The 12,166-nt window shown below is 43.9% G+C and overlaps 1 protein-coding gene across 1 annotated transcript; it reads right to left on the bottom strand.

Annotated features, from left to right (window-relative positions):
* Positions 1–206: 206 nt before the first annotated feature.
* Positions 207–1,169, bottom strand: LOC112545131 (olfactory receptor 52E2-like). Its single transcript, XM_025182661.3, has one exon. The coding sequence runs from the start codon at positions 1,143–1,145 to the stop codon at positions 207–209; it is 939 nt and encodes a 312-aa protein (XP_025038446.3). The 5' UTR covers positions 1,146–1,169.
* Between the last annotated feature and the right edge of the window lie 10,997 nt (positions 1,170–12,166).

The raw sequence follows: 12,166 nt of genomic DNA, 5'->3' as shown, positions 1-12,166 counted from the left end.
GCACTGAGAGTTGTTCATAGGCATGGCTTAAGATTATGTCATACAACTCAGCAACGAAGGGAGAAGCACTTAGTGAGAAGACATTATATTTGGGGATCTTTTTCCAATTTATAGTTGACCCAAACTGGCACATAAAACTCTTGATTAATGAGGAGATATCCTTCCCCCTCTTCTCACACATGTTTAAAGTAAGTACCTCCAGGTGATCACTTCCTACAACTGTATTTGCCCACTTTCTCCCAAAGCTCTTTGGTTTTGATCCCATAAATGATGGGGTTGAGCATGGGAGGGATGAGGAGATAGAGGTCAGCCAATATAATATCAATATAGGGAGCAATATAGTGACTGAACCGGCGTGTCAGGTTGGAGAAGAGGCTGGGAGTATAATATGTGAGCATCACACAGAGGTGGGCTGTGCAGGTGTTGAGGGCTTTCTGGTGGGTTTTTCTGGAGGAGATTTTGAGGACAGCCTTGATGATCAGACCATAGGACAAGGCAATGAGTGTCAGATCGAATCCAATGAGTACAAACAATAGCATTAAGCCATACGTCCTATTGATGGTGATGTCCCCACACAACATCTTTGCCACAGCTATATGCTCGCATTGTGTATGGGGGATAATGCGGTTGGCACAAAATGATTGCCGGCTCATGAGCAGGGTCAGAGGTAGAAGTAACAGAACAGCCCTTATCAAACCCAATAGTCCTAGCTTAGCTACTCGAGCATTGGTGAGGATGGAGGCATATCTCAGAGGGTTACATATGGCAACATAGCGATCAAAGGCCATTGTCACAAGGACAGCTGAGTGCATAACAGAAACTGTGTGAAGGAAGAACATCTGTGTGAGGCAACCAGCCACAGAAATTCCTTTCAAATTCAACCAAAATATACACAGGGCTTTTGGCACTACAAAGGTAGGTGTGGCGATGTCTGTGAGCGCCAGCATGCAGAGTAGCAGGTACATCGGCTTATGCAGGGTATGCTCTTTGCCTACAATAAACAGTAGCATGAAATTTCCCAACAGGCCAATAATATAGAATGTAGAGAAAGGGATGGAAATCCAGACATGGGCAGCTTCCAGGCCAGGGATGCCTGTTAGAATGAATGATGAAGGGTCAGATGGAGTGAGGTTGAAAACTGCCATGAGGTGTTAGATACGTCAGTTGGGTTCAGAAGTGCTGAAGCTGCCTATGAAGGGAGAGAAGCATAGTGAGTGGGGTTACATGCTTTATAACAAATAGTATGGGAAATAGTGTACCATTATTAACAATCTAGAAAGGGGGGGGGGTGAGCAGTGAGGTGGCAACGTTTACAGATGGCACCAAATTATTTAGGTCATGGTCAAGTCTAGAGACATCCTTAGAGGAAGCTAAGTTAGGAGAATGGATAGCATTGAAGGTGTCCTTCAATATCCATAAACTGCCATCTGTATGCCCATTGTAAGGCAAAAACTGAGGTCCACAAACACTTAAGAAGGTTCTAATTTAACTGTATGAAGTTAGGACAGCAAACTTCACATCATGGTTCATAGCTGTGTGAAACATTCTGCGCAGTGCAAGCTCAGAGACAAACTAAGCAAAACCTTGGTCTCCCGGAAGAACGAAATGGGGAATAATAAAGGAAATACAATGCCACGAGATTTCTTAGTCAATGTTTCACTGTCCTGTCAACTCCTCGGTGTAGTTCTGGGAACCCTTCTCAGATAGGATATTACAAATAGAACGATTCAGGAAATCATAGTGAGAATGTTGAAAGGCACAGGGAAACTCACATGTAGAGGTTGAAAAGAGTACGATTGCTACCTTATAAAGGAAATGAATATGAGGGGCTATGAAAAACACTATAAAACACTTACTGATAGAAGTAAAGTTGAGGACTTAAAAAAGGAAGAATCAGGAAGTGGTTGGATATTTACATGGATAATGGGAGTATCCAGTTACAATGTTTTCAGCTACATACATATTTTGGAAAGCCAATCGTCCTGTGTTTTTAGGCTATTAGGCAGTAGGGTGACACTTTCATCATGATCAAGAGGTCAACCTATCAATGGATTTCTTACACCCCTTCTTCAGTTGTACTTTGGTCTTTTACTGTAAGACACAGATGGTGCTTGGTCCTGCCATGAGGACAGGGGACTGGACTCAATGACCTCTCTAGGTCCCTTCCAGTTCTGTGATTCTATTATTCTACTTCAGATGCGAAAATGATTCATGTGCATAAATATAATCATTATGCTCATAAAACCAGAACTTCTGAAGGCTCTTTGACCATATCTGTCTTGCACAAAATATATCACTGTTATGCTATAATCAAATGATCATATCACAATATGCTCACTATGCAGAATGGGGGGAGGCAGTGTCACACAAAGAGCAATGATTCTTTACCCTGGTGAAATGCCCTAGGTTAGACAACAATAATAACAATGGGAAACAAACCCAAGTAATGCTTGTGATGCCCAAGCTGCAGTTCTGTGGCGTGCCAGGGCAAAGAGCCCACAAGACTTTCCAAATCCACCTGGTGCCAGGAAAGGTCCCAGTGCTGGCATTTTGACCAGCAATGACAAAGGGCATTTTAATTCCAGCATCACTGCTCACCTGTCCCTGTTTATGCTGCTCTGCACCCTCAACACCATAAGCTACTCATCTGACACTCTACATCCCTTGCATGTTCCCTCAACTCTCAACACTCCATTGCCATGTGTATCCTCCTTAGAGGATAAGAATGGCCACACTGGGTCAGACCAAAGGTCCATCTAGCCCAGCATCCTCCATTTATTTATCTACTTCTTTTTTAACCCTATTAATGTCGTGGTCTTCACAACATCCTCTGGCAAGGAGTTCCACAGATTTACTGTGTGTTGCATGAAGAAAAACTTCCTTTTTGTTTGTTTGTTTGCCTGATCCCACAGTGCTGAGGATTTCCAACCTACCAATTTATGCTGTGCTCCCTGCCTCACAACCCCTTTTTTCTGGCCATTTGTGCATGAAGGTCCACCACAGCTTCCAGCCCTGTCACATAGTGACATCCCTCATCTAGGAAGCAAGTCTGGTGCCACCCCCACACAGCGACAGTTCACACAAATGCCACCTCAGGCCAGGTGACACTCGGCTACACCTAGGCTGTGTCTAGACTGGCAGGTTTTTCTGCAAAATCAGATGATTTTGTGGAAAAACTTGCCAGCTGTCTACACTGGACGTTTGAATTTCCGGAAAAGCACTGACAATCTCATGTAAGATTGTCAGTGATTTTCCAGAAAAACTATGCTGCTCCCATTTGGGCAAAAGTCTTTTTCCGAAAGACTTTTGCCCAAAAGGGCCAGTGTAGACAGCATAGTACTGTTTTCCAAAAAAAAGCCCCGATCGCGAAAATGGCGATCGGGGCTTTTTTGCGGAAAACCGCGTCTAGATTGGCCACGGACGCTTTTCCACAAAAAGTGCTTTTGCGGAAAAGCATCCTGCCAATCTAGACGTACTTTTCCAAAAATGCTTTTAACGGAAATCTTTTCTGTTAAAAGCATTTTCGGAAATCCATGCCAGTCTAGACGTAGCCCTACATTGCTTGTTTTTTGTGGAAGAGGAAATGCAAATGAAGCGCTCATTTGCAAATTTCATGCTTTCATTTGCATATTCTCTTCTGATCCTTTTTGTGAAAGAGGTTTTTGCAAAAAAAACCCTGCAGTGTAGATGGGACCATTTTTTGGGGAAAAAAAATCTTTTGCACAAGATCCCTTATTCCTCAAAAAATGAGGTTTACAGGATCTTGCACAAAAGGCTTTTTTTTCCCGAGAAATGGCCCCATTTACACTGCAGGTTTTTTTGCATAAACCTGTTCCGCAAAAAGGATCAGAAGAGAATATGCAAATGAGAGTGTGATATTTGCAAATGAGCACTTCATTTGCATTTCCTTTTCCGCAAAAAACAAATAGTGTAGAGGGAGCCTGTCAGTGTCTGTCTGCACTAGGGAAAAGGGGGAGATCAGCCTGAGCTGCCTTTCAAGGGCAAAAGGGAACCCCAGTAGCCACTCAGCCTGGGCAAGGAAAATGTGTGGAATAGACCTACTGGGAGGGAGAGAGGACGTGGAGATGAACAGGAGCCGGCCTGAGTAACTTCCTCACAACAACTCAAAGTTTTGACACATTAGAAACCCAGACTGACCTTGCTGAGGCTGCCTTCTATCATAGCAATTGCTGGTGCCGCAACAAAACTCTAGTGATTTTGCTGAGGGGAGGAAGGACAGTCCAGATGGAGTCAAAAACAATCTGCTCTGGAGTGGTCCATATACTTTAACAGCCTGAGACCCCATCCCCCACCAGGAGGCCTCGTTACACCTCTTTGATCTGTGCATTCGGCAGGATGCCCGTTTCCTATTTCACCTCATTTTAGGACTCGGTACAACTCCCATCTGGACACTAGATGCTCCACTCATCTCCCCCATGTACACAGACACACACTTTGCATTCCTGAATCTCCTCAGGTGAGATTTCTAACCCCTCCTCTAAGCCCGGAACATTCTTTTATTACGACTGCCTTGTTTTGCTTTGGTCTTCTCCAGACTCAGAGGTTCAGGGGCACAGAGGGCGAAGAACCTTCTCCCACCTGCAAAAACAATGTGACCCTAATTGTTTGGAACCTTAGAGCCTGCGAGTTTGAGTTTTCAGCAACTCTCCAGTCAGTTCTTTGGTCCAAACACACTCACCCCTCCTTAGAGGCCCCAGGATGACTCCAATTGAAGTTCCTGGAGGCTCATCGCCAGTGTAAATCACTCCATTGATTTAAGTCCCTGCATGTGGATTTAGAGTGAACTGCTGGACATGTCCAGAAATTTGTCATTGATCTCAATGGGACCAAATTCAATCTTAGTGTTTCACTTTCAGCTCCTGGCTGTGCAAATTGGAGCTTTGGGTCCTGCGACAGACACCAGCGAGGCCTGCTGAAAGAGTCTGAAGGAAGCCACCACTTCAGGAGGCAAAATAACTCACGTTATTTCGAAATACCAGAGTGCGTGTCTACACAGCAAGCCTGTTATTTCGAAATAATTTAAAAATAATGGGCTTCATACCCTGACTCCTGTAACCCTCATTTCACGAGGAGGAAGGGAAGTCGAAGGAGGAGTGTGTAGACAGCGCCAAACACCGAGTTAAGCTATTTCAATTTCAGCTACATAATTAATCTAGCTGCATAGCTTAATTTAACTTTAGCCCACTGTGTAGACGTACCCAATGAGACCAGTGTCAATCTGGAGTGACCCAATGAAGGCAGAATGGAAGAGTTTAATCTGGCCAGCGTTCAACCTGTTCTTACTGACAACCCTCCAGTAACACAGTAAGTAAGAGGAGCATTGCCAGCAGATTCAGAGATGTCATTATTCCCCTTCATTCGGCTTTGGTGAGGCCACATCTGGAGTATTGTGTCCAGTTCTGGGACCCCCACTACAAAAAGGATGCGGACGCATTGGAGAGGGTCCAGCGGAGGGCAACCAAAATGATTAGGAGGCTGGAGCATATGACTTATGAGGAGAGGCTGAGGGACTTGGGTCTGTTTAGTCTGCAGAAGAGAAGAGTGAGGGGGGATTTGATAGCAGCCTTCAACTTCCTGAAGGGAGGTTCCAAAGAGGATGGAGAGAGGCTGTTCTCAGTAGTGACAGATGGCAGAACAAGGAGCAATGGTCTCAAGTTGTGGTGGGAGAGGTCCAGGTTGGATATTAGGAAAAACTATTTCCCTAGGAGGGTGGGGAAGCACTGGGAAGGGTTCCCTAGGGAAGTAGTGGAGTCTCCATCCCTAGATGGGTTTAAGTCTTGGCTTGACAAAGCCCTGGCCAGGTTGATTTAGTTGGAATTGGTCCTGCCTAGAGCAGGGGGCTGGACTTGATGACCTTCGGAGGTCTCTTCCAGTTCTATGATTCTATGAACACAGATACTAACTGCAGAGGCTTTGCTGCACTTCCTACCATGGGGGTGAAATTGGAAAATGTGTGTGAACCAGAGAAAAAAAACCCACACACTGCCCCCCAAAATGGAAGCTACTAAGACAGACAGGAGGACACAGTAAGATGCAAAGAACTGAAATTTCAAACAAATATTTCTCTAAACTATTTTCAAAGTATTTATAGTTCCAAGTTACCCAGAAAAAAAACAGCTGGGTGTTTCTGAGAATCCCAACTATTTCAAGGCTCTGTGCTGATGAAATCCTGCCCAGGTGGTTTTTGACTTGAACCCTGGAACCCTTCGTGCGGCTTAAGTGCTAAATGTAATGCAGAAAAAGGAAACTCACCGAAATGATGCTGAGTAGAGAGAGGAAATCTCCTTCCTGTAAGAGAAGGCAGAGCCCTGAGAATCAGCGTGTGACTCTCACACGTCTGAAACTTATCGTGTCTTTTATGATCCCCTGCACAGTCCCTGCAGACTTGCGGTTGTCCAGGACTCCCGGAGAAGTCCCTGGGCTGGGTGAGCAGAAAATAGATCCTGGAGAACGTCAGCTTCACCGTCTCCCCTGAGCATGGAAAAATGCTTCCCCAGTAACAGGGGCTCAGGTTGTCAAGGGAAACCGAGTCTGGTGATTTGCTCAGATTATATCCCTTTCTTTCCTTTCTCAGTGACGTGGACTGCCTGGCTACAATATGTGAGGGAACGCTGCCACAAAAGCCTTTCTCAACAGATCTGTATACTGCCCAGGGAGTTTTCATATCCAGTCACCTAGCCTCTCAAATGTCACTGCTGCCCTGTACAGGCGAAAAATATGTCGTCCTGAATTGTTGGAAACTGGAAGCCATAATGCATTTTTGACAGGGATGAGTGGCAGACAAAACTATCTGCTAAGTTCTCTCTCCTTGAAACTGAGTGGGAATTAGTATCTTCTGTTTGTCAGGAGTTTACACACAATATCCCCCAGGTTTCACTCTATGAAATACTTTCTAAAAAGTCCAGAAAAGACAGAGCGGTGGCAAAGAGTGAAGCTGAGGTGCCGGACAAGGGAGAGGGTAAGAGAGTTGTACATAATATTACCTCAGAATCCCCCCTGTGGTATAGTTGGCCATCACAGCATCTACCAGAGATGGGTAGTGCTATGAAAAGCAACCAAAATTCTTTGTCACCCAGAGGCACTGAAAAGGGAGAATGAAGTCTGCTCTATGGCTTAAGCTAAGAGGCAGTTGGTTTTTCAGCTCATGTGGTAGAAGCACATGGCTTTAGCCCCTGAAGCCTAAGTTCAATTTCTCCTGCTGACAGCCAGGGTCTGTCGGCTTTACGATAGAACGCAGGAACTGCCTCAGCCCCTCAAAGTCACAGGTGAGCGTCTCAAACCCAGGGCTGCTTCTCCAAGACTCTCTGATGCTTCAATGGGTGTTTTGCTGGTGAGGAGTAAAACAAGGAGCATTTGGGCTCCTCCAGCGTTAGCTCGACCGAAGTGGCACAAGGTGAATTGAAGGTGGGGATCAGCAGTGATAGTCCTTGCTTCCTCTTTTGTGTGTCTACTCCAGCCCCAGCACTCTTACAGATGAAACCTTTTAGGCTAGCAGATTTTTAGGTAAAATGTAGAAACAATTCTCCCCACAGTGATGGCCTGAGGCTGCCCTCTTTGGAACAATTTCTTTTGTCAGCCTGGCAGGGTTGTCAGGGTCTGGTATTGTAGGTTTGTCAGGTGTCTGGTATTGGCCCAGATAGTCTGATATTTGCAGCCTGCATCGGGTAAAAAATCCCAAATGTCTGGTATTTTCTGTTTTTTTCAGACAGAATGTCACTTGGGACATTCTCCTTCTTCCGCGTCTGGCAAGGGCAAGGGCAGTGGTGAGTGTTCGGTATTTTTTTTAAAGTATCTGGCAACCATAGGCCCATGTGTCACCGCAGTGTATGGGATGGTGTGTGTGGAAAGGATTCATGAAAAGATTCACTGAGAAGTCACAAGATCGATGGTGGCAGTTGCCAAGGGATTTGATGCCGTGTCGATATTTTGAGTCCTGTGCATCCCATTCACCGATTCCAAGTTCTGTAGATGAAGACTCCAGTTGGGCCCATTTGTTGTGCCTTGGTGAGCTCATCCATTCTGTGGAAGCTGAAAGTTGTGCACTACTGACCAATGTTGGCTGCATGCCTGTGTTCTTTCTGCAGACTATGTGGACTATTGCCAGGTAGCCCATAATCAAACCACCCAATAAATCCACAGACTTGGTACATAGAGAAGTAACTTAGTCATGGTCCAGTGCCCCAGCTTAGGGGTTACAGGTACAGTAACACATGTATGACTCTTGCTTTACACATGCTTAGTAGCAGGACTTTGTGTAATCCACACACTTTGTGTGGGTCACTGTTCCATCGAGTGGCACTTAGACCTCTTACAGGGAGCAATAAGAACAAGGGAGCTCTGCAGCCTCAGTTCAGAGTCAGCTGGCTTCATAGCTCAAGTTGTAGCAGCTCCTACATGTGAAGACCTAGGTTCAAATTTGCCCAGTAGTGGTTACATTTGCACTAGTACAAACAAGATACTTATTGCTCCTTATATCCAAGGGTATGTTTATACAGCAGTGTTATTTCACAATAGCTGGCATTATTTTGAAATAATGCAGAGTGTGTCAACACACCAATCAATTACTTTGAAATAATGTCGAGCTGGACGACTTCTTACTCCGACTTCTGTAACCCTCATTACACGTGGGGTATGTCTACACTACAGAGTTTTGTTGGAAAAACGGCTCTTTTTCCAACAAAACCTGAGTTACGTCCATACTGCAATTACATTCTTCCAAAAGTAAATCGAAAGAACAGAGGGAGTTTTCTGGCATTGGTATTCCTCTTTCTACAAGGAAGAAGTCTTTCTCTGAAAGAGCTCTTTCAGAAAAAGGCGTGTGTGGATGAGGAAGAGGGAGTTCTTTCGAAAGAAGAGGAAAGAGGAAAAAGCACAGGTGCCCTGGTAGCCACTCCATCCACAGTAATGAGAGATTAAATGCAAGATAGCATCCATTCAGTGTGGACGCTATCTTTTGAAAAAGCGGATCACTTTTTCGATCTACTTTTGTGTGTGGATGCTCACTTTCGGAAGAAGTTTTTTCAGAAGATCTCTTCCGAAAAAAGGTTCTTCCAAAAGAAGCCTGCAGTCTAAACATAGCCCAGGAGTAAGGGAAGTCGAAGGGAGAGTATTCTTCAACTTCCTGCTGTGTAGACAGCACCAAAAGCCTAGTTAAGCTATTTCGATCTCAGCTACACCATTGACGTAGCTGAAGTTGCCTAGCTTAATTTGACTTTTGCCCTGCTGTGTAGACATGCCCTGGGGTGCCACCCTCTGACATATTAGAGTAACACCCATTGATGTATCCAGAGACCATGTGTAACCTGGAACATGTTCATTCAATGAAAACATCTCTATCCATCATGCTGTTACTCTGACCTTATCTTTAAGAAGGATCACTGTGTTCCTGTTGTCTTTGGAGAACATGTTTAGTATTGAGGTGTTCTAGCAACAGCTTTCTGTAATGTGTTTGCATACATACTCTGAGGCCTAATAGTACATAGGAATGTGTCTTTCTATAATAGCATCCCGTTCTTGACAGAGTCTGTGAGCCGGGCCTACCCCTGCTTACACTTAGCTTTGCTTCATAGCTTCAGAGTTCTGATTAATTTAACCCAGGCTTTGGGCCCAACACCAGTCCTGTGCTCCAAGGGCTTATGCTTCCAGGCCTCTTCATACTCTTCATACTCCATCGCTGCAAACTCCAAAACAATGTCCCCAGTCAAGGGCCGTGTCATGGACAAAATTATGTAATAGTTTAGAAAGCTCTTCAGTATTTTCTCGTGTGTGGATGGAGGGCAAAAGACAATTCCTCTTTTAATTTTATTGCAGTAGCAAAATGAGTATATTCCAGCAGCTGTGCAGTAGAACCTCCGAGGTATGACTACTTTGGGAATGGAGGTTGTTTGTACCTATGAAATATTCATAACTCTGACAAAACATTATGGTTCTTCTTTCAAAACTTCACTTTTCTAGCCTCTGCTATCCTGCTACCAGCTGAGCTGTAGATGGAGGTTTCAGACATTTCTACTGCATTAATAGCCCCATATCTCTTAAAAACTCACCTAAAACTAGCCCAGTCTGTTTCTGGAAACAAAGGTGTTTTTTTTAATTAACCTGTTAGTCTCTACACCAAATAACAAATGAAAGCTTGTGTTAGACACCTAGTACAGATTTGATTGCAAACAAGTAAAGAAAACTACAAGCCATAGCAGGAGTGCATATGAAACAAGTCTGAGATTACAATCAAATTTAAAATTAAAAACCCCAGTACTGATACTGATATCTGAACTGATGGTTGGATGGTGTTTCAAATGAAAAACAAAAAATAACAGTGTTAAGGAATAGCCTCAAAGGACTTCAAAACATATGTCATGTAAAAATGAAAATAACATTTTTATTATGTTTATTTTTAATTGCATTCAATGATAAAGTTAATGTTCATACTTTGGGTTGAATGAGTGTGTTACTCTAAATCTGTAAAAGACAACATTTCACCATTGCAGTCTTCATCAGATGCAGAATGCTGCTGCTGATGGTCATATATATCAACAGTGACAAATGAAAGAATGTCTTTCCTTGGCACAAACACTTTACAACAGATTTTATGGCATTACATATATGTCCTAACATGATGATTTTCTTTCTAAAAGTTTCTCTTGCATCTTGTGTTCCCTCCCTCTGGGGCACCTGGCATTGGCCACTGTCAGCAGACAGGATACTGGGCTAGATAGACCTTTGGTCTGACTCACTCTGGCTGTTCTTATGTTCCCATGTTCTTCATATGAGGACCGTTCCAAAATATGCTGTTGAACCTAATCTTTTACAACGTCTACAAAACACATAAAGACTTCTATTGGATGATCACTTTTAATAAAGTTATTTAATCATAGGGGTCTAGTCTCAAAATTTTCCACTGCTTTTTCTCTCTCATTTATTTCCTTCTCTCTCCACTCCTCACATTCTGATGAGCAGGAACTGCTATCTAACTTTTGGCCTTCACTATATGGTGCTCTATTTTATGAATACATAGTGTCTCGCTGCCCACCTTCTCTTTCCAATTGGCTCAGTCATAGAAAGGGGTACACACCCCTCAAATCCACGGCAACAAATTTGATTTTCACAACGGTCACTGCTAATTTTTAGTAGACCTCCCTCAATTCCTGCAGAAGCTTTCCAGTTGGAACTGTGTCCAGCTTTCCAGACTTCCTGAAGGACTGGATGCAGAAAAAAAATCAGGTATGTTTTGCTCACAGGAGCACTGTACCTGAGGTAAAATGTTCAGTACTGTAGTGGCTTTCTGGCTCTTTGGCTGTCAGGAAGCATAGTTTCAGTTTGCCAAAATGACCAAGAATCCCATTGATATAGGCTTTGTCTACTCTACAAGGTTTTTGCAGAAAAACAACTGTTTTTGCACAAAAATTGGCGGAGCGGCCACAACAAAGCGTGTTTTTACGCAAGAAAAACAACAACAACAAAAAAAACAGTAAATCGACAGGACAGAGAACTTTTCCTGGTAGAGTTATTCCTTTCCTCACAAGGAATAACTCCTTCTTGTGCTACACCTCTTGAACAAAAAGGCATGGGTGGACACTCCGCAGGGGTTTCTTGTGCAAAAAGAGCTTATCAGAAAAAACACAGGTGCTCTGGTGGCCATTCTGTGAATGGCCATCAGTGCTTTCTTGCACAAGAGTATCCATGCAGTGTGGACGCTCTCTTGTGCAAAAACACATCGCTTTTGAGATGTGCTTTTGAGGTGTGGACATACTTTTGTACAAGAAGTTTTTGCAGACGATCTCTTCTGCTAAAAGTTTCTGGCACAAAAACCCTACAGTGTAGAGAAAGCCATAGATTCTAGCAGGAAACCTTGCTTCAGAAAAATGCAGTATCTTCTGGAGCTTGGGAAGTCATGGAAAGGCTGCGTGACAGGCTGTGTGGTGGTAGAGACTGATGGGGTTACACTGAAAGAGAACAGGCAATGGTCACAGTGAGGGAATGCAGCAACAGCCAGAGCAGTGGTTGGTGTTGGAACGGTGTTCGTGTGAGGAGTTGTTCACACTCTGAATTTCCACAGTGATGGGCCCACTTGACAGAGCACACTTGATGAATGAGGAGATATTCCTTTCAGGTCTGTTCACACAGGTTTAAAATCAATAGCCACAGTCTA

The sequence above is a fragment of the Pelodiscus sinensis genome, chromosome 1, assembly GCF_052426305.1.
Source record: "Pelodiscus sinensis isolate ZL-2025 chromosome 1, ASM5242630v1, whole genome shotgun sequence".
In the NCBI taxonomy this organism is placed as follows: domain Eukaryota; kingdom Metazoa; phylum Chordata; order Testudines; family Trionychidae; genus Pelodiscus; species Pelodiscus sinensis.
The sequence above is the reverse complement of the archived record's forward strand: the minus strand, read 5'-3'. Positions and strand labels throughout refer to the sequence as shown.

Excerpts from the sequence above, each read along its gene's own strand:
- LOC112545131 (XM_025182661.3), bottom strand. The coding sequence starts at position 1,145 with ATGGCAGTTTTCAACCTCACTCCATCTGACCCTTCATCATTCATTCTA.